The sequence below is a fragment of the Chiloscyllium plagiosum genome, chromosome 9 (assembly GCF_004010195.1).
Source record: "Chiloscyllium plagiosum isolate BGI_BamShark_2017 chromosome 9, ASM401019v2, whole genome shotgun sequence".
Lineage (NCBI taxonomy): Eukaryota > Metazoa > Chordata > Chondrichthyes > Orectolobiformes > Hemiscylliidae > Chiloscyllium > Chiloscyllium plagiosum.
Window position 1 is genome coordinate 57,105,602 of NC_057718.1, and position 23,312 is coordinate 57,128,913.

General features: G+C 39.9%; 1 protein-coding gene across 9 annotated transcripts in view; it reads left to right on the forward strand.

The window, feature by feature from the left end:
- Positions 1–23,312, forward strand: part of cfap36 (cilia and flagella associated protein 36) — a 151,706-nt gene that overhangs the window by 18,874 nt on the left and 109,520 nt on the right. For 8 of the 9 annotated variants that reach the window (XR_006312539.1, XM_043696015.1, XM_043696013.1 and 5 more), the window contains exon 3: positions 6,243–6,344. The exons of the other annotated variant lie outside the window; for it this stretch is intronic. Coding sequence is in view for 7 of the 8 variants with exons in the window: in XM_043696015.1 (XP_043551950.1) it covers positions 6,243–6,344 (102 nt within the window). In the remaining variant the exon portion in view is untranslated. The remainder of the gene's footprint in view (positions 1–6,242; positions 6,345–23,312) is intronic. 9 annotated transcript variants of the gene reach the window in all.

The window sequence follows — 23,312 nt, forward strand, 5'->3', positions numbered from 1 at the left end:
AGTCCTGAGTGCTAATCATTGGTAAATGGAATAAGCACTAATATCAAGCATTCACTTTAAGTCTTCCAGGAGTCGACTTTCTTTTTCAATGAATACAGTTCATTTTAATGACAGGTGCTTGACAAGAGTCAAGACTATCATTACAAAGTTAAGGAGCAAACGAATAGGAGAGAAGAGCAACAGATATTAGATGTATGGTAAGGGGAGATTTGCAAAGGAGATATGGCGGATTTTCCCACTTTGTATTCCTCCATTTTGTACTCCCTGGGATTCCAACCCTATTACATTGCCCTGAAGTATCCAGGAATTTGAGATGAATCTCTAGAATGTCGTTGCGAGCAAACTTAGGAGCTGATGAATTAGTAGTTCCTTCTAATCTGCTTCACTGTTCAGTAAGGTCATGGCTGATTGGTTCCACATTCCTTTCTGCCTTCCATAACTTTAAATTCCCTCACCTAACAAGAATCTATTTACCTCTATTTTAAAATTATTATTCAGCAACCAACAACCCACTGCTTTTTGAGGCAGAGAGTTCCAAAGTTGCAAACCCCCTGAGAAACTAAAATCCCCTTACCTCTGGCCTAAATGGGGAACTGCTGATTTTAAAGTAAATTCTCCAGTTTTGGACTTACCCACAAGATTAAAAATCCTTTCCACGATCACCTTGTCAAGACCATTCAGGATTGTATAAACTTAATCAAATCATCTGTTGCTCTGTTGAATTCTAGTGAAAACAAGCCCCACCTCCCATCCAATCTTTCCTCAAAAGACAATCTACTCATTTCAGTTATCAATCTAGTAAATTTCCTCTGAGCTGCCTTCAAAGCATTATATCCTTCTTTAAATAAGGCGATCAAAACCGCACATAGTATTTAAGATATGGCCTCACCAATAACCTGCATAATTGAAGCATAACATCCTTATTCTTATGTTCAGTTCCTCTATATGGGAAGCATGAGATACAGGGAAACCTGTCAGTCTGGATACAGAATTGGCTGGGACATAGAAGACAGAAGGTGATGGTAGATGAAACATATTCAGTCTGGAGCTTGGTGACTAGTGGTGTTTGCAGGGATCAGTTCTGGGAACTTTGCTGTTTGTAATTTTTATAAATGACTTGGATGAGGAAGTGGAAGGGTGGGTTAGTAAGTTTGCCAATGACACGAAGGTTAGTGTAGCAGTGGATAGTGTGGAGGGCTGTTGTAGGTTACAACTTGACATTAACAGGATGCAGAACTGGACTGAGAAGTGGCAGATGGAGTTCAACTTGGAAAGGTGTGAAGTCATTTACTTTGTAAGGTCGAATTTGAGTGCAGAATACAGGGTGAAATGCAGGATTCTTGACAGTGTGGAGGAATAGAGGGATCTTGGGAACCCTGTCCATAGAACCCCCAAAATTGCCACCCCAGGTTGATAAGGTTATTAAGGTTGCATATAGTGTGTTGGTTTTCATTAGCAGGGGGATTGCGTTTAAGAGCGGCGAGGTTATGCTGCAACTCTGTAGAGTCCTGATTAGACCGCACTTAGAATATTGTGTTTAGTTCTGGTCGCCTCGTTATAGGAAAGATGTGGAAGCTTTAGAGAGGGTGCAGAGGAGATGTACCAGGGTGCTGCCTGGACTGGAGGACATGTCTTATGAAAAAAGATTGAGAGAACTAGGGTTTTTTTCATTGGAGTGAAGAAGAATGAGAGGTGACTTGATAGAGGTGTACAAGATATTGAGAGGCAGAGATAGAGTGGAGAGCCAGAGACTTTTTCCCATGGCGGAAATGTCTATCATGAGCGGGCATAATTTTCAGGTAATTGGGGGAAAGTTTAGGGGAGATGTTCAGAGGTAAGTTCTTTACTCGGAGAATGGTGGGTGTGTGGAATGCACTGTCAGCGGTAGTAGTAGAGTCAGACCCATTAGGGATATCTAAGCAACTATTGGATAGGCACAAGGAAGTTAGTACAATAAAGGATATGTAGGTTTGCCTGATCTTCGAGTAGGCTTGCACAACATCGAGGTCCAAAGGGCTTGTACTGTGCTAAACCGTTCTATGTTTTATGCATAATAGAAGATGTATTCCATTAGCCTTCTTAATTATTTGCTGTGCAAGCATTCTAACCTTTAACAACTCATGCACTAGAACACCTAGATCCCTCTGCACCTTTCAATTCTGTAAGTTTTCACTATTTAAGTAATACTTTTTTTGAATTTTCTCACATAATACTACTCCGTCTGTAGGTTTCTACCTACTCACTCAATCTATCTATAATCCATCTGCATCCTTCTTATGTTTTCCCCATAACATACTTTATAACTATCTTGGCATCATGTACAAATCTAGCTACTCTGATTCCTCATCTAAGTCATAGAGTCATACAGCATGGAAACAGACCCTTTGGTCCAACTAGTCTGCGCCCATCATGTTCCCAAAATAAACTAGTCCCAGCTGCCTCCATTTGGCCCATGTCCCTCCAAACCTTTCCTATTCATTTACTTATCTAAATGTCTTTTAAACATTGTAACTGTACCTGCATCCACCCCTTCCTCTGGCAGCTCATTCCACATACAATTTATATAATTGAGAGAGTATTTAGTATCAAATAGAGGGTGCAGCACAGATCCCTGCAAGACCCAACTCACCACAGCCTGCTGATCAAATAAAGAACCGTTTACGCATATGAGCATAAGAACTAGGGGCAGTAGGCGGCAGTTCAGCCTTCTGAGTCTGCTCTACCATTTGAATGATGGCTAATCTTTTGTCACCTTCAAATTCACTTTCCTGCCCGGTCTCCGTAACCTTTTGACTATTCTTAATTAAAAATCTGTCTATCTCTTGCTTAAATTGCATACTGTCTGTTTTCTGACAGTCAGTCAAACTTTTATCCTTGCCAAGATGTCACCTCCAATAGCATGAGCTCCTACTTTGAGCACTAAGAACTTTTTGTCTGGCATCTTGTCAAATCCTTGCTAAAATCCAAGTGCAGTACATCAATCGGCTCCCTGCTAACCACTGCAAATGAATTGGTTAAACTTGATTTCTCTTTCGCAGAGCCATGCTGATTCGATTGTCTTGAATTTTTATAAGTGCTCATTTATAAACTCTAATGTTGATTCTAACATCTTTCCCATGACAGATGTCAAATGAACCTTCTTGCCAGTCTAAGAAAATTTTATCAGTATCAAACCAACTGGAAAATTAACATCAACACACCTATTACTTGATTAACCACCTCTTTTAAGATTCCAGGATAAAGTCCACTAGGAACTACAGACTTATCAACCAACAGTTCTATGAATTTGCTCAGTATTGCATCCCAGTGATTATAATTTTACCATGTTCCTTGCTTCCTTTAAGCTCCTAGCTCACAAGAATTGCTGCAATGTTTTTGCACCTCTAAAGTGAAAATTGAAGCATGATCGCATCCTCCATTTCTTTATTTTTTGGTATTAACCAACTGTTTTTACCTTCTAGAGATCCAAAGAACCTGTTGCTAGAAACATAAAACAGATAGCGAGCTTTCTCTTATTTTCCAGTTTATTTCTTCTGTTTAACACTGTTTAACAATGCTGTTCATTGTATTCCGACTAATCATCTGAAATGCCACTCACCTTTGTACAATTATCTGTTTTTTTTGATGCTCTCCCTAATCTGTTTAGTTAACCATAGATAATGGATCACCATTGGAATTTTTCTTTATAGTAGGAATGTACTACTCTGAAATATCCTTTAAAATGTCACTGCTTCTCTACTGACCTATCTCTAGCTTAATATCAGCTTTCATGTCAACATAATTGCCCTTTTTTAAAAGTTTAAAATACTAGTGTTAAACCACTTCTCCACTGTCAACTAGATGTGAAATTCAACCAAGAGATGCCTTGGCATTGAGGTTATTAATCAATCCTGTCACATTACACAATACCAAATGTGACGGTGCTGTAACTTTATCAAGGTTATTTTGTTCTTAGGTTTTCTTTCTGCCAAAATGTCTACTTTAGTAATGGCAGGGGAGTGGCCAGTTCTCTCAGTTCAGGTTTTTTCTAGTTTGGTTTACTTGCAGCAGCTGCTGGTAGCTCTAGCAGAAGCTGCTGCAGTCAAAAAAGGTTCCATACTTCAGTCAATGATCATTGACTGACTTTTCTCTCTGAAATCTCTCCTGCCTGTAAGATCTGTTTTTTGAATTTACCTTTTGCCAATTGTTTATGGGATAGTATGGGAATTGGAACAGCTCCATAGTTAAGTTGCTGGATCAAGCAGACAAATCTCGTCCAGAAACCCTAGCCACTCTCCCCTACACCAAAGAAATCTCGGAAATGACTGCCAGACTACTCAGACCCCTTGGCATCATGGTAACCCACAAACCTACCAACACACTAAAACAGCAGCTAATGAACTTGAAAGATCTTATACAGACAATGAACAAAACTAATGTCATTTACAAAATACCGTGCAAGGACTGTAACAAACACAACATTGGATAAACAGGCAGAAAACTAGCCACCAGGATACATGAACACCAACTAGCCACAAAAAGACATGACCCTCTCTCACTAGTATCCTCACATACTAATGAGGAAGGACACCATTTCGACTGGGACAACACATCCATCCTCGGACAAGCCAAACAAAGACACGCACGAGAATTCCTATAAGCATGGCATTCCAATGAACTCTATCAATAAACATATCGAGTTAGACCCCACCTACCACCCCCTGAGAAAAGGAACAGGAAATGACTTCACCACAGGAGATGACATCACCAACCCAAAGAAACCCAAACATATAAATAGAAAGCAGGAATTTTCAGCATTGCTTCTCCTGAGGCTCACTGAAGATGTTACCTAGTAGGGTAACGAAATGTCTGGATATCAGATCCATATTCATTCAGTACTGCATGTGCTATCAATTTAGTTGTGAATAGTTCATGTATTCAGATGCAAAACCTTCAGCTTCTTTTGTTATTTTTTTAAGCATGTAGTCTTGACTACTGGTACATTCTTTGTCTTTTTCTCACAGGGCATAATGAGCAATTTTCCACATTATTGGGTAGATGCCAGAGTTGTAGCTGCACTGGGTCAGAGTGATTTAGGGTGCAGCTAGCATTGGTGAACAACTCTTTTTAGTACCAATGCCAGAATATTGTCAGGATCCACAGCCTTTGCACTATCCATGTTAGATTTATAAAAATGATCGAAGACTGGTAACTGTGATGTCAGGGATCTCAAAAAGAGGAAGCTGGGATTGATCATCTATTTGGCTCATCTGACTGAGTATGGATGCAAATGCTTCAGCCTTTTGTGGTGTTGTACTGGGCTTTGCCATGATCAAAGATGGTAATATATTTTCAGTTAGTTGTGAGTTGTTTAAATGTTCACAACCATGTGAATGAATGTTACAGAACTGCAGAGTTTGGATCTGATCCATTGGTTATGGGTTAATGTTATCATCCCATACATGCACTCTCACACCTTCCCTCTCTCCCTGGTGCTCTCCCCCTCTCTCTAGCACACTTTCTGCCCATCTCTTTTACACATTGGCATTGAAGAGGAAAAGGGCAGCGGGTGGAAGTGGGAAATAAGTTAGCATAGGGATTTGAGAATTAATGGGCAATAGGGTATTAGGTTACAAGGGTGGGGCATAGGGTACGTGTCAGTGTGATGATGGTAAGAGAGGTGAGGGCTGGAGGAATGCTTTATTCCCTTCTGGGGATGCAAGCTATACCTTTGAATCTGGTCCCAGGACGCTTTTGGTCAAGCTGTCTGTGTGAAGGTTCACATTTTCCTCATGTCTGTATGGGTTTCCTCCAGGTGCTCTGGTTTCCTCCCACAGTCCAAAGTTGAGCAGTTTAGGTGAATTGACCGTGCTAAATTGCCCATAATGTTCAGGGATGTGTAGGCTAGGTGCATTAGTCAGGGGAAATGTATAGTAATATGGTAGGGGAATGGGTCTGGGTTGGATACTGTTTGGAGGGTCGGTGTGGACTTCTTGGGTCAAATAGCCTGTTTCCACACTGCAGTAATTCTAAAATGTTCTTCTAAGAGCTGATTTTAATCCCTTCTGAAATGGCCTGCAAAAACCATTTAGTATCCAGCCAGTGATTCCCACATCCTATGAATGAATTTAAAAAAGGAAAATACTGTCTGCCTTTTCAGTATAATTTGTTTTGAATTTGTCTGAAATTTTCAAATTTGCAATTTCAGTTGTTTATTTTTGGGGATTCCTCAATTTGCATGTTTAATTTATTTTATTCTTCAGGTAGAACAATTGTTAGAGAGCTATCTTCAAGATGTTGGGATCCAGGAGGACCAGTTTTTGGAAGCCTGCAATTCCCCACTTGCACAGTCTGAATCATTTCAGGTAAAGAAGCAAATTCTCAGTCACATATTTGGATTAAAATTCTCAGCCTAAATGTTTCAAGGTAATACGTTGACTGCTAGGACTGATATTTTGTGAAATGCACATTTTCTGTAAGATGGTAAGAACATGAAGTAATTGGCACATTTTTTCATTATTATAATTTTGGTTTTCATTAAATACATTTTCTCTTGCTCTGTGCAAAGGATTACTCCTTTAAGAAAACCCTTGTCCCAGAGAACTGAAGCATGATTTTCACAAAATATCTGCTGGTGTGAATAAGCAACTTTTTATTCTGTTGATTAGTTCACAGAAATTGCTTTGATCATGAAACACCCTCACAACTGGACTAAACGCCTGACTGTCGGACGTTGCCAGCTTTGCGAAATGAAGTTTAACAGGATATTGAAATGTTCAGAATCAGCAAACAGAGCAGATCTCAATTAAACAATTAAACATTATGCTTGCAGATGCTATTCAGAAACAATACTATTTGGAAATGCCGTTTGCTTTCCATTGTATGACATCTGTGTTACAAAAATTATGCATCAATTGGCTAATCCTTCACTACACCACATCATCCAGCCAAGTATGTGATCGCAGGCTAATCTTAACTCTGGATTTGTCAGATCCCAGAACAAAGCCTGGCTTGATGGATCCTAACATTGTTACTTATCTACTATGGAAGTCAATAACTGAACACATTCACAAGTCTGTAAATATTTAAGGAAATATTCACCCAGTAAAGAAAGATTCTGACGTTCCAGGATGGAAGAGGGAAACAGGGAAGATTCTGATGCGTACGAACTGTTTTGGGTTTTTTTTTTGTCTGAACTCAACTTTGTAGCCTTGAGGGTAATCCTTCCCTTTACGGCATTGTGGGTAAACTGTCAGAACATGGATTGCAGTGGTTCAAAAAGGCAGCTCAACACCATCTAGGGCAACAAGGGATAGGCAATAAATGCTGACCAGCCAATAATGTCCACATCACATAAGTGAATAAAAAAAACATTGTAATGACTGCCCACTCAGATGAGAAACCTCAGTTCATTAAGATTCTGACAGAATACCCACAAATCATTATACCCCTGGGTGAGTAGATTGAACTGGCTATATTTTTTATTCGTTCTCTTCTCACCTTTGTTGGTCACAGGGAGTCCATTCCTCATGGATAGCTTATCCAGTTCCAGTGTAGTTATGCTTTCTAAAGAGCCAATCTAACCAGCCTTTTTTTTTCCTTTGGCCCAACAAGTCCACACTGACCCTCTGAAGAGTAACCATTCAGACCCATTCCCCTACCCTGTTATTCTACATTTACCCTGACTAATGCACCTAACCTGAACACTATGGGCAATTTAGCTTGGCCAATTCACCTTACTTGCACGTCTTTGGACTGTGGGAGGAAACCGGAGTACCCAGAGGAAACCAACAAAGACATGGCAAGCATGTGCGAACTCCACACAGACAGTTGCCCGAGGCTGGAATTGAACCTGGGTCCCTGTGAAGCAGCAGTGCTAACTATTGAGCCACTGTGTCTTTCTTGGGTTAAGGAAGGAATGAGTTTAATAAAATACAAGAAAAAGATAATAATATGGAACACAGAAACGAGGAATGAGGAAATACATAATAGTTAGAAAAAAGATATATGAATCAAACTTTGGCTTATCCATGGAGAAATGTTGCTGCATTAAGTTAGGTCATTCCATTCGTGCTAACCTCAGCAGTTGAGCATTTGGTGTGAAGATTGTTGGTTCTCCAATTTACACAAAAGAGTTGTCCTTTTCCCTTTTCAGTGGTGCTTTGCTAATTTGTGACTCAAGAGTCATAGAGCTGTACAGCATGGAAACAGACCCTTCGGTCCAACTCATCCATACCGATCAGATATCTCAACCCAATGCAGTCCCACCTGTCAGCACTCAGCCCATCACCCTCCAAACTCTTCCTATTCATCTATTCATATGGGTGCCTTTTAAATGTTGCAATTGTACTAGCCTTCACCACTTCCTCTGCCAACCCATTCCACAGACGCACCACCCTCTGCATGAAACATTGGCCCCTTAGGTCTCTCTTATATCTTTATCCTCTCACCCTAAACCCATACACTCTAGTTCTGGACCCCAGCCGTCACCCCCACCTCCAAGGAAAAGGCTTTGTCTATTTACTCTATCCATGCCCCTCATGATTTTGTAAACCACTATAAGGTCACCCCTCAGCCTATGATGCTCCAGAGAAAACAGCTGAAAATGTGTTGCTGGAAAAGCGCAGCAGGTCAGGCAGCATCCAAGGAGCAGGAGAATCGACATTTCGGGCATGAGCCCTTCTTCAGGAATGTTGGATTCCTGAAGAAGGGCTCATGCCCAAAACGTCGATTCTCCTGCTCCTTGGATGCTGCCTGACCTGCTGCGCTTTTCTAGTAACACATTTTCAGCTCTGATCTCCAGCATCTGCAGTCCTCACTTTCTCCAGGGAAAACAGCCCTAGCTTATTCAACCTTTCCCTATAGCTCAAATCCTCCAATCCTGGCAACATCCCTGTAAACCTTTTTTGAACTATTCCAAGTTTCACAACATCCTTCCAATAGGACGGAGACCAGAATTGCATGCAATATTCCAAAAGTGGCCTAACCAATGTCCTGTACGGCCTCAACATGACCTCCCAAACTCCCAATAAATGAAAGCATCAAACGCCTTCTTCACTATCCTATCTACCTATGACTCCACTTTCGAGGAGCTATGAACCTGCACTCCAAGGTCTCTTTGTTCAGCAACACTCCCTAGGACCTTACCATTAAGTATATAAGTCCTGCTAAGATTTGTTTTCCCAAAATGCAGCACCTTGCATTTATCTAAATTAAACTCCATCTGCCACACCCTTTGGCCCATCTGATCAAGATCCCGTTGTAATCTGAGGTAATCTTCTTCACCATCCACTACACCTCCAATTTTGGTGTCATCTGCAAACTTACTAACTATACCTCTTATGCTCACATCCAAATCATTTATATAAATGATGAGATGTGATGGACCCTGCACTGATCCTTGTGGCACTGCACTGGCCACAGGGCTCGGGTCTGAAAAACAATCCTCCGCCACCATCCTCTGTCTTCCAGCTTTGAGTCAGTTCAGTATCCAAATGGGTGGTTCTCCCTGAGATCTAACTTTGTTAACCAGCCTCCCATGGGGAACCTTGTCGAACGCCTTACTGAAGTCCATATAGATCATGGAGGAGAAAGTGAGGTCTGCAGATGCTGGAGATCAGAGCTAAAAATGTGTTGCTGGAACAGCGCAGCAGGTCAGGCAGCATCCAGGGAACAGGAGAATCGATGTTTCGGGCATAAGCCCTTCTTCCTGAAGAAGGGCTTATGCCCAAAACGTCGATTCCCCTGTTCCATGGATGCTGCCTGACCTGCTGCGCTGTTCCAGCAACACATTTTCAGCTCCATACAAATCATATCTACCGCTCTAACCTCATGAATCCTCTTTGATACTTTTTCAAAAAACTCAAACAAGTTTGTTAGACATGATTTCCCACGTGCAAAGCCATGTTATCTATCCCTAATCAGTCCTTGCCTTTTCAAATACATGTAAATCCTGACACTCACGATTTCCTCCAACAACTTGCCCACCACTGATGTCAGGCTCGTTGGTCTATAGTTCCCTGGTTTGTCCTTACCAACTTTTTAAAGTAGTGGCACCACGTTAGCCAACCTCCAGACTTTCGGCACCTCACCTGTGACTACCGATGATACAAATATCTCAGCAAAAGGCCAAGCAATCACTTCCCTAGCTTCCCACAGAGGTCTAGAGTACACCTGTCCTGGGGATTTATCCACTTTTATGCATTTCAAGACATCCAGCACTTCCTCCTCTGTAATATGACATCCAGCACTTCCTCCTCTGTAATATGGACATTTTTCAAGATGTCACCATCTATTTCCCGACGTTCTATATCTTCTATGTCCTTTTTCACAATAAACACAAATGCAAAATATTTGTTTAGTATCTCCCCCATCTCCTGCAGCTCCACACAAAGGCCGCCTTGCTGATCTTTGAGGGGCCCTATTCTTTCTCTAGTTACCTTTTTGTCCTTAATGTATTAGTAAAAATCCTTTGGATTCTCCTTAACTCTACTTGCCAAAGCTATCTCTCCTGATTTGCCCTCCTGATTTCCCTCTTAAGTACACTCCTATTGCCTTTATATTCGTCTAAGGACTCACTCAATCTATCTTGCCTAAACCTGACATATGCTTTCTATTTTTTCCTCAATTTCTTTTGTCATCCAACATTCCCTACACCTACCAGCCTTTCCTCTCACCCTAACAGGAATATACTTTCTCTGGACTCTCATTACCTGATTTCTGAAGGTTTCCCAATTTCCAGCCATCCCTTTACCTTTGAACGTCTGCCCCCAATCAGCTTTTGAAAGTTCTTGCCTAATACCGTCAAAATTGTCCTTTATCCAAATTAGAACTTCAACTTTTAGACTTGCTTCTAGCAATCAGCAAGAGGGACTTTTTCTTTTGCTTGCAAGTATGGAGTGCCTCGTGAATGTTCTTCAGCTGTGAATTCACAGCATAAACCAGCCCATTTGAACTAAAACACTAGACTAGCACACTGTGAGGTCTGCATTGCAGTTGGTTTTGGAATTCCGTCTCTTAGAAATGCTTGCAAAGTCTTGTCAAATGTAAAAGGAACTTAAGAACAAAATGGTGAGAACTTTATAGTGTTTTGGTGCAGATGAATCTGGGTGTCTTCATGCATGAATTGCAGAAAACTAGTATGCAGATACAGCAGGCAATAAGGAAGGCAAGTTAAAGTTTAGAATTTATTGTTAAAGGAGTATAAAAATAGGCGAGTGTTACTGCAACTGTACAAGGCATTAGTGAGAGCGCACCTGGAATAATTTTGGTCCCCTTAATTAAAGAGGGATGTAATTGTATTGGAGGTAGTTCAAAGGAGGCTTACTCGATTGATTCCAGATGGCCGGTGGGGGCTGGTGGTGTTTTTCACATGAAGAGGGAATGAGAGCAAAGGCTTGTTCTGTCTAGTTTAGAAGAATGTGAGGAGATCTAATTGAAGTATATAAGATGCTGAAGGGGGTTGAACAAGTAGATATAGAAAGGATGTTTCCTCATTTGGGGCTGTCTAGCACAAGGGGTCATAATGGTTGTAGGTTTGCTTACTGAGCTGGGAGGTTCGTTTTCAGATGTTTCGTCACCATACCAGGTAACATCTTCAGTGAGCCTCCAGACAAAGGGGTCATAATTTTAGGATAAGGGGTAGCAGATTCTAAACAGATGTGTGGAGAAATTACTTCCCTCAAAGAGTCATGAATCTGTGGAATTCACTACCTCAAAATACAATAGATGATGGGACACTGAGTAAATTTAAGGAGGAGATAGACAGATTTTTAATACATAATGAGTTGAAGGGTTATGGAGAGCAAGAAGGAAAGTGGAGGTTAAGCTGAGATAAGATCAGCCATGATTGTATTAAATGGTATGCTCAAAAGGATGAATTGTCTATTCCTGCTCCAATTTCTTATGTTCTTATTAAAAAACAAAGAACGTCAAATACTGGAAATCTAAAATGGAAACAGTTTCTCCAGAAATTTTTGCTTCTAATGTCATTATGTTGTGTATTCTTATAAGGGCAAAACACAAACATTTCTTTTGTGCAGAACTGTTTTCTTTTATCTTATACCATGCCCACGGTTTGGGATATAATTCACAAGGGGATGGTTTCTGCTGAGGTGGTAAATGATCCAATTATCACTGCAATCTAAAGAGATTGCAGTTCAATTTTTGCATCTTTTTTTTTGAAGTCTCTCAGTCTGAAGTTCTTTGACATTCTCTATGTCCAACATTCCATAGGTCCTCTCGGGACTAAATACAATCCACACAGTAATTTTCCAGACAGTCACTAATGTGCATTCTCCGAATTTAATTTCTTAGTCATCTTTGAATTTTTTATGAACAAAAACCTTAGAAGTTCTGTACATTGGTAAGTAATTGAGCATTATGATCCATTGTTATAATATGTACAAACATATGGATTAAGAGCAGAAGTAGGTCATTCAGCCCCTAACTGTTCCAACATTCAATAAGATCATAGCTTTGCGTTTCGAATTCTATATTCCCATCTACCCTAAAAATCTTTTATTTAACAATAATCTGTCTACTTCTGCCTTAAAAGTATTCAATTACATCACTTCCATTACTTCATGACTAAGTCTCTTCAGGATCTACTCGGCTCACCTCACATGAGAAAGACAGAATGCCCAAAAAAATAGTGTGTTCCATTACCAACCTGGCTGGAAACCCATATCCAGTGGGTTCATCTACTTGCAGTCTGAAAACTAAATTCAAACTCAATCTTAGAACCCGCTGTATATGAACCTCATGGATAATAAGCAAAATAATCTTCCAAAATGAAGAACTGGTGTTGTTGCCCATGAACTCAGGCACTTTAACATTGATATCACTGCCCTGCTGGAGACATGAAGAGCAGGTGAAGGGCAATTGAGGGAAGAAGGTGATGCTTATATCTTCTGGAGAAGAAAACCCAGATTAACCCACAACACATGGAACTGGATTCACTATCACAAACAAACCTGTCAGCTGACTTTCAGAATCCGTATCAACGATCACTTCATGACTCTCCATCTACAACTTGCCAAGAACAAGCAGGCAATGGTTACTCCAATCTTTGATGCCATAGATGAGTCCAACGAAGGCTTTTACTTAATCCTGGACACCATACTCACCAGCATCCCTAAGGAACATAGTATTTTCAAACTTGGGGACTTCAATGTCAGAGTTGGAAACAATGCCCAACATTTTAAAGGAACCATGAAAAAGGAAGGAATCAGGAATTCCAACTCTTAACGGGATTGTCCTGCTCATCAAATGTGTGGAACACCAGTTGGTCATCACTAACACACTGTTCTGTCAAAGAGAGAAGTTCATGATGTCCTGGAGGCATCCATGATCAAAGCACTGGCATATGATCAACTACATCATTGTTCGATCCTGAGACACAAGGGATGCCCTCAACACCAAGCCAATGACCAGTTCAGACAACAGCTGAATAGACCACCAGCTCATCTGTCCTCAATGTTCATCAAATGAATCCAGAAACAGCTGAAGATGAAGAAACAGTTAAAAAAAAAGCTTTAAGAGCCAGCAGACTAGTGAACTTTGAATAATGACTTCATCAAATTTCCAAGGACTTCACTTTAATCGAGTTGAAGAAATGTGGGAAGTGCTGAAACCAGCCATTGTCTCATGCTGTGAAGAAACCATCAGTTAAAAGCCCAGGATTCACCAAGATGAGAATGACGACATTATCCAAGATCTCATCAACAAAAAGAGGAAAGTTCTCCATGTCAGCAATAAAACATCAACAGCAAGGCAAAAAGGAGAAACCATCAAATAGCTAAGTCAGAGTACAAAGAAGAATGAGATAAATCAAGAACCAATGGTGGATTGAGAAAGCTAAGAAGCTGCAAGTCCTTGTTGGTAAGAATGACACCTGAGGCTTCTTCATTGATACCAAGGCAATTTTTGGACTCCTCACCCTTGACCTCAAAATAGTTCAGAGTAAGGATTGAACCCTTTTGAGAGACAGAGAAAACATCATCCTCCAATAGAGAGACCTCTTTAAAGAACTCCTAAGTCATGATAGAATTCCTGCCATGGATGTGTTGAGGAATCTCCAACTCACCATCAAAGATGATATTATATACATCAAAGAATGTAAAAGCGACAGACATAGATGGGATTCCAGCAGAGATGTTCAAACTTGGAGGAGCAGTGCTAACCTCTATCAACTGTTTCTGAAAATCTGGGGCAAAGAAGAATCCTCGCTGGGCTGCTTCTCTGACACTCTGAGGAAATCCATCCTGAAAGCCAGTGTGGCTTCCAACCAAACCGTGGAACAATGGACATGATTTTCATTGCTCGGCAACTCCAAGAGAAGTGCTAGGAGTTGACCTTCATCAATCTGACCAAGGCTTTTGACTCAGTGAGTCAGAACGTGCTATGGAAGACCCCGTCAAAGGCTGGCTGTCCGGTGAAATTCATCAACATCCTCTATCTCCTCCATGACAAGATATCTACAACAGTGTACACCAAAGGTCATATGGCAAAATAGAAGTCAAGATGGGAGTCGAGCAGGAATCTCTAATAGCTCCACCTGGAAATGACACAACCAACTCTAGCAGACCGAGTCACATAAATAGTAAGCAGGACAGAACACCAGTGCTTCACTGGAGGTGCACTGATGATGTTACCCTAGAATGGTGATGAAATGTCTGCGAACAAACTTAACAACTCAGTGAACAAGTCAACAACCCAGTCCCTCTCAGTCCCAGCCCCATATCCTAACTCCATAATCCTACACCCATCATGGTAAATCCACTTAGTCTGCACATCCTGGACACTATGGGGTGATTTAACATGGCCAATTCACTTAACCTTATGTCTTCCAGAGTGTTGATACTGGTGTAACTTGGATTGCCAAGAACAATGCTGATTAACATATTATGTATAACATATTCCACATGAGTCTTATACATGTTAAGACCTTAAGCTGGGCAGCTAGTTAGGCCATGCTGCCTGTGCCATTTGACAATTGTACATTCGTTTGTGGTAAGGTTATCTCGCCCTCATAAATGTATCTTAAGTTTTCCCGTATCTGCCAAAGTATTGATGATCCATTGGTACTGCAGTCATCATTTCTAATTTGAGAGATTTAATTACAGATTGATCAAATTATTAATCGTCCAGTCATTGCTCTGATTTACCTATGTCAGATCTTGGTCTACACTGCGCTGTCTGCCTTGGAGCATTGTCTGTCTGTTTTCCAAGAAGTCCTTAATGTTTGGTCCACATTACCAAATCAATAGAATTTACTACTGAGTTCTCCATATTGGATGCAATAGCGACATCATTGACCAGTTTGCATTTCAGTCGAGCTTTATTCTGAACTGTGGGTGTGCAGCCAATAACCACCCACCACCATTGAACCAAGCCACCTGTGTTATCACTTGTTTTACCAAAGCTTATGCAATGCTGAACCAAACATTCTCAGGCCAGTCAACATGGTGCATCATTACAGGTATCAGCTCATGGTGTACATTATCACATACTATTGTTTTTACATTACCACATACCATCATTGTCATTGATTCAATAAGTTTGTTGCATTGAGAGCATATCCACCATTCTCATTTTAACATTACTGTGTTGCTGACCTTATGCCAGGCCAGTTTGGCATGCAACTCATCTTTTTAGTGTCAAAATTTTTCTGCCCAGTTGTAGAGAAATGCGGTGGCCATGCAGACAACAATTACATGTGAAGTCATAAGTTTCATCATAATACAATAACCTTATTGCTCATTCCTTCTTCTACACTAGCACTGAGGAAATCATCCCAAATCATACATAATGGATGTTTCTCTATTAGACAAATTGCTCTTAGTCCATACAGCGAGCAGTTCCATTGTATATGTATCCGTCCTTGGGAGATACTTGGAAAGCACAGTTCCCACAACACATAGCACTACCAAGGTTAGCATGATTCAATTACTTCCATTAATCAGTATTCTGGAAAATATAAATCAATCAGTGAATTGCTCCAGTTGCAGCTGGTGATCATTTCTTTTATGTCTACGAACACACATATTGTTAATTATGATCACTATAGTATCCTATCCATTGTAGCACAAATTGTAGCTCCTCCAACATGATCTTTACCATGATCTTTACCATGATCTTATCTTCTACAGTGGATATCTCAGCCTGTTCCATTCCTGCCTCTACTTACCTGTTATGTGAGTGGCTGGTCCCAAGTTTCTTTTCTCAGTTTGTGCAGCTACTTGCATGGCTTTCTTACCAATCATTTAACTCGTTCACTTGCAGGTCTTACTTCTTCGCTACCAGTCACACCAACCCTTGCAATTTCATTGTATCACGAACTGTCATGAACCCAGATAGTGTTGATCCATTTGATACTGGATGTTATCCAAAGTCACATCAGGATATTAGACAACAGAGCTGACCATCCCTGTGCCATCACCTGGATGGCTTCAGCTAATGTTCTGGTTAATGTTCAATTGATTTGCTGTACCATACCTAAGCTTTGTGAAAGGTAGGGGATGTGAAATTTCATTTGATTCCTAGCAACCTACTTCAATTTACTTCATAAATATATAAGAGGTAGGAGGATAGGCCATTCAGCCTCAGGCCTCAACTTTTTGATCTTTCAAAGGTATCTACCTCCACTTCAAATACTGAATTCCAGACATAGACTGTTCTCTGGGAGAAAAATACAATTGTATCTCTTTTAAATGAATGCCCCTTATTCTATAACTATGTCCGCACAGTTCATGGACATAGTTTACAAGTAGAAGCATCTACTCTGTCAAATTCCTTCAGAATCTTTATATTTCAGTAAGGTCATTCCTTGTTGTTCTAAATGCCAATGAATAAAGACCTAGCCTGTTTAGCTTTTTTGATAAGTTAATCCTTGTCAGCTTGTTGAATCTCTTATGAACCGCCTCCAATGCCAGTATATATATATTAAATTCAGGGACCAAAACTGTACATGGTATTCCAAGTGTAGCTCATCAACAACATATACTGCTGTAATATGACTTTGCTATTTTTAAACTTCCTAGTAATAAAGGTGACTTCTTAATTACTTGCTGCAAATTAATTACTCCTTAATTCTTAGTCAGTCATCCTGTAAAATGTATTCCCTAATCTCAATTCATCAGTATCAGTATTCCCATCTTGGAATATCTCTTCTAACATTATCCCAGCAACATCTGTCACTGAACAGTCTCATGTGGGATAGACTTGCACCTACCTTGTAGGATGGTCAATAATAACTAAACTAAGTTTTTCTCCAACATGGTAGGAGTGATCTTGTGAAACCTATTTGTAGCTGCTTCCATGGCCCCTTTGGTCAGGGTTGTTGCAATTTGAGAATTTTGACTGATTTTTCCGAGTTACTTTGGGCACACACCAGGCATTGCTGACAGTGTTTTGTTTCTTCCCATTGCTTACCAATACAAGCATCAGCCTAAGTTCCCAAACATGGCTTCCTACGTAAGGTGTTCACTTCCATGGTATATTTTCACAAAGTAATGCTGAATACAGTGTGATGCTACCACCCTTTCCTATTTTCACCAGATGTTATTGGCACCTTTTACCACTCCTTGTTCTTTCCAACACTTGTTTCCTCCTATTCTTTATACCTTTGTAAATGTATCATGCTTACTTACTCCAAACAAATTGTTACTGCTGCCACCTGATGCTCAGTCTGTTGTATTGCCTTCTTAGCTGCCTTAGTTACTTAATTGATTAAAGTCTATTCCTTTTTGATTGCTTAAACCTTTGTCAGTGCTGCCTATATTGGTAGTCTAATAGCCTCCACTAATTCTTTAATTACTTTGTCATTCTGTATATACCCTCCTCCTGAGGTGACAGACCTCCTTCAATTTCATGTTATCATGTAAACATGTAAAATCCAAAGGCTTACCTACTGTCTATATAAATGCTAGATTGTTATCACATTATGTAATAATCTTGACCTAACATTTCAATTGTTTTCAAGGTTGTATTCTTCTCTCCACCGCACCTAATGATGGAGATAGTCACTACCTATCTGTGATGTCATTGCCCACCTACAAATTACTTTGCTCAGTAACATTCTATAACAGAAGTTATTGCTAATCCTTTACGATTAGCATTTAGACACAAAGGCTTCAACTAACAAATGAAATTAACTTATAATATCCAGTAGTTCACTTTTCCTTAAACTGTATTTGATTTGTGGATATTTCTTATTATTCCTCTTAGAGTTCCCAAACATTTAATTGTTCCAATCCAAACTTAATCCCATATATACTAGTTATTTTATCTGCCATTCCCTTAATTATAAACATATAAATTCCAAATTCATGTAGTCAGTCGAGTTAAACCCTGATAGATTATTTCCAAGTCACAAAAAAAAATTGATTTTCACTTCGACATCAGACACCTCATTACCATTATATATCATTCACAAGTCTCAGAGAACTTTTATTGTCCAATAAAAGATGCTTACAATATTCTTAAAATTGAAATCAATCTATTCTATTTAATCCCTCCCACTGAATCAAAGAAAAACCTGAAAAATGACTCCTCATTTTCTTGTTAAGAACCTTATAGCCCCTAAGACTGAGTATTGAATTTCACAACTTTAGACCTGACCTCATGAGGTCTGTCCTCCATTTCACTTACATTTTCCCATTACTATCCCACAGCAAATATGCTTGTCTTGTTTATGCCTTGTTTACTTTGCTATCAGTTAAGAATACCCACTTTCATCCTTCTACATCTTAATTTAGACCCATTTTATTATCTATTTCTCTTTTACCCCAGTTAGGAGTCTTTTTTTCTGCACTGGCCTGCTGCATCATCTGTTCCCCTCGCTCTTCATCTGCTTTCTGTCTAAACTACAAATGACACCATTTTCCAAAGCTTTGAAGTCCTGATGAAGTGTCATATCGGACTTGAACAGTTAACTCTGTATTATACTTCATGGATGCTGCCATGTTACGTTTTCTGTTTTCCCACAGGTATAGTCTGTATTTCAGCCAAGTCTCTCAGTATCTTTTTGATATTACAGCTCCTCCACTTAAAGCTTGACTTTGCATTTCTGTGTTTCCCATTTGCTTTTCCAATCTGACTAAAACTTTAACCCTTAACTAACTAACGTCCACCTCTTGAGCCATCCCTTAAATTTTTCTTTGCCATAGGAATATACTTATTTTGAGTATTCTGAAATATTCCCTTAAATGTCTGCCCCTTCATCTTTATTGGTCTATCCCCAAGCCTCATATTATTGTGCATTTCAGCTGGCTCAGCCTTCATGCCTTCATTGTTGCCTGTATTTAAGCTTAAAATACTGCTCTTAGACCACTTTTCTTCTTTTCAAGCCAGATTTAAAATTCAGTCATATTGGGGTCCCTGCCCCATAGGTTTGGCTTTACTCTGAGATAATTAATTTTTCACCCAAGCCAATTCTATGTCCGAATCTCCTGAACTAAGGTTATCTCTATTGTTGTACCAATGCCAAAGTACCTCACTACTTTTACTTAGATTGCTATTCTTCTTTAATGTCAAATATCCCCCAATATTTAGGACCCAATCTCTACTTTTAACACACATAATAAAACATGCCTTAATCAAGAAAAGCATGAACTCTCTCACACTAAGCAAAAGGATTGGAAGTATTTCAGTACGTTCATTATTTCTTTTATCCCAGTAATATCCTTAAAAATACGAAACCCCAGTGAAGATTCCTCAAGCCATTGCTCAAACTGGCTTAGATTAGATTCCCTACAGTGTAGAAATAGGCCCTTCGGCCCAACCAGTCCACACCGACCCTCCCGAAGAGTAACCCACCCAGATCCATTTCCCTCTGACTAATGCACCTAACACTACGGGTAATTTAGCATGGCTAATTCACCTGACTTGCACATCTTTGGACTGTAGGAGGAAACCGGAGCACCCCAAGGCTGGAATCGAACCTTAGACCCTGGTGCTGTGAGGCAGCAGTGCTAACCACTAAGCTCCAGTTACTACCTCAGCTGTTCGAGTTTTGTTCTGGCAATTCTTTGTACATTCTCCAGATGTTTTGTCCGTTGTATCTCTTCCTGACACACCTAAAACAAACTGACAATAAACTTAACTTTCAAACAAATGTAAGTTCCGTATACAGAGGAACCTCAATTATCTGAATATCAATTATCCAAATTTCGGATTATCCAAAGAAGGTCTCAAGGTCCTGATAGAAACATTACATCAAAGAGGTGTTTCCAACACTGATCGCGTCTTTTATTTACAATAATTAAAAATGAACTCGGCTTACTGAAATGCTGCCGACAACCGTTCTGGACATGATGGGAGCCCAGGCACCGTCTCCAAATGACTGACCGCCAGCCCTCTCTCTCCCCACACTTTTCCTGGTGATCTACACAGGGGTGTACCCTAAACCCCCTTCCCCAGATAATCTCTCCAATATTGTCCTGTATAGGGCAAAGGTGGAAGTTGTCAAAAGGTTGCAGGTGTGTGTGTGTGTGTGTGCGTACGTACGTGCGTGCTCGCACGCTATTTTTAAGACTCACCCCCTAAAGGCAGCAGCAGTCTTGTTGGTGTCTAGTCTGGCTGCCCCAGAGGGGGTTGGAGCGCATGGGGTGTGTGGTTGGAGGTGGGGGCAGATGGTGGTAGGATTGGGGGGCCAGAGGGAGCACGGGGTTGGGGGCAAATGGGGAGGCAGGGACGGGTGCTGCTGCCTAGTCTCCTGAACGGGAAGCGGACTTACAAGTGCTCACTGTGCCAGTCCCATTGAACTGATTGCGGGGGGGAGAAGGAGGCTTCAGCAATGCTGCAGGTCCCTTACACACAAGTGTGTGTCTGCTCAGAAACAAACCCTGAGACAGAGAGAGGGAGCAAGACTGGCAGAGCGAGGAAAAAGGAAACTTCAGAAAACTCCGAACCCCAGAGGAGAGGCATTGAATCAATTAACCAAATAATCAATTATCTGAATGAAATACTGCCCGCCCATCTCGTTTGGATAATCGAGGTTCCACTGTACTTACTTGTCAGCAGTATTGGATTTCTTTCTCATGAGTTTAACTTCCCTACTTCTGATGTCTGGCATATCTACATTCTGGCGTCTCCTGAATTTTTCTATCTCTGTATGTTCCTGGATCCCTGTCGTTAGACAACAACATAGTTTTTTTCTCTACCTTTAATATACTAATCCATCAACTTCCAAGGGTTGTAAAATATCATTAAAAAGTATGTGTACCAACAGGTTTACAGATCTCCCCTCCACCAACTGCTCAAAACAACTCTAAAAACAAAACTCCAGCCTTAATAACCTTAATAACAGAAAAAAAATCAGTAATTTAAATTAAAAGGTATATGATGTTCCTTATACTGGTTATCTTTGATGACATAAATTATTTCCCCAGAGTACTCCTTTGGACAGTACTCCTGAGTTTTGCCAGAGGAATTTGCTTAATTGAATTACTCGGACATAAAATGACAAGCAAGCAGTGTGATTTATTTAAAAGACAAGTAACTATAAATTAATGCAAGAAATGATCTGTTGAAATATTATGGTAAAACACTCTTCTTAGATTTTTCATCTGAAATCCCTTATTTCTAAAAATATTCTTACAATGTTATTGAAGCCAACTCAATTAAGATATAAATCTGTTTTAGGTAGCATTCTTCTGATAGATTTTGTTGGTTTACACCAAGTTTGGATTATTCCTCAGAAGTACATCGTGACCTCTTACTCCTTGAGTGTTGTTTTGTACAATCTATCTGTTTGACACTTTGTAATCTGACTCTCATTAAGCAAGTCTGTGTGAGCTGTTTGTGTTTGGGTAAACAAGCATTCCATGTGTTCGGTTGTAAATGGCTGTAATCTGAAGTAGTAATGTAAGATGCAGTAAAATTGGTTCCTTTTGTTTTGGCAAAATACCACAGGGGTTTAGATCATATTTTTGTACATAGGTTTGACTGAGAAAGCAATATTTTAACCAGGAGGCTAACAACTGTTTTGTGTCAGATTAGTAGGGAATCTAGGTCAGATGGATACTATAGGAAATAAAGAACTGCTTTGTATTTAGAGAGGCAACAAGTGGTAGCTTTATTTTCTAATATATGGACAATAGTGAAATGTATATTTCACTTTTGTTTAGTCTAAAGTAGCTTATTCATCTGTATTAATGTAAGGGAAGCCATTAACTGGCCTCATAATCTATATCTTAATTAGCTAATAGCACAAATCATTTCACTTATTGAACTTAGAAGAATCACATGGCAGCACACAATAATATTTTAGTAATTGATATACACAGAAAAGGTCATGTCCACTTTCTTTCATTTTCTCTTCCCCTCCTTCAAAATTTGCCTGCTCGCTATTCACTCACCCTCTGTTCCCGCCTGCATGCATTTCAGTTATTTTTACAAGTGAGAATTGATCCTTTGTAGTCAGCTAGTTCAGCCCTGGAATTTATTACACAATGTTCATTTTGAGCATAGTCTTTTCTGAAGAAAAAGATCTCTTGACATAAAAGGGGAATAAAAGATATTTCATTTTCGTCACAGCTTACTGACCCAAGCTCTTGTTCTGATTATTTGCTATCTCCTATTATCGAGGCAATTCATCACTGGAAATTGATGGATTCCTTTGTGGATTTTTTTTGTGTTGTTCCCCACTCCAAACAAGAACATGTAAATTACTTTATTTCTACACGTAGTGTTTTTGGAGGAGGCAGTGTAGTGATAATATCACTGTACATAAGTTAATGCTTTGGAAACACAGATTCATGGCAGTGGATGGAATTTAATTCCGAATAATAAATCTAGAGTTAAAAGCTGTCTTCATCAATAGCGATCCCAGAATCATTGTCAATTGTTGCAAAAACTCATCTGGTTCACTAATTTCCTTTCAAGGGAGGGAATTTATTCTTATGTGATCTGGCCTACATGTGACAGCACATCCTCAGCAAAGTGGTTGGCTCTTAATTTCCCTCTGAAATTGCTTGGCAAGCACTCGTGGATGTACGATACCTTTAAGGAGACTAAAAGATAGCAGTGATAGCACCAAGTATTCTAAATAAAACACAATGTAACATGTGATCCAGCTACTGCGGTAGCTGGTTGCCTGGAAACGACAAAACATTCAAATTAGGCCAATCAGTTTAAATTATATCCTGAAAAATACCAAATTCCAATCAAGTTTGACTTGAGTATATTGACAATCTTAAAAGCCAATGACACAATCAGATGGTTTGGGGTATAAGACCAGAGAAAATTGAACAGTTGGGAGAAGAACTGCCAAGCCAGCGACATCTGCACACTGCCCAGAAAATAACTCTCTTAAAAGATACCTTAAACGA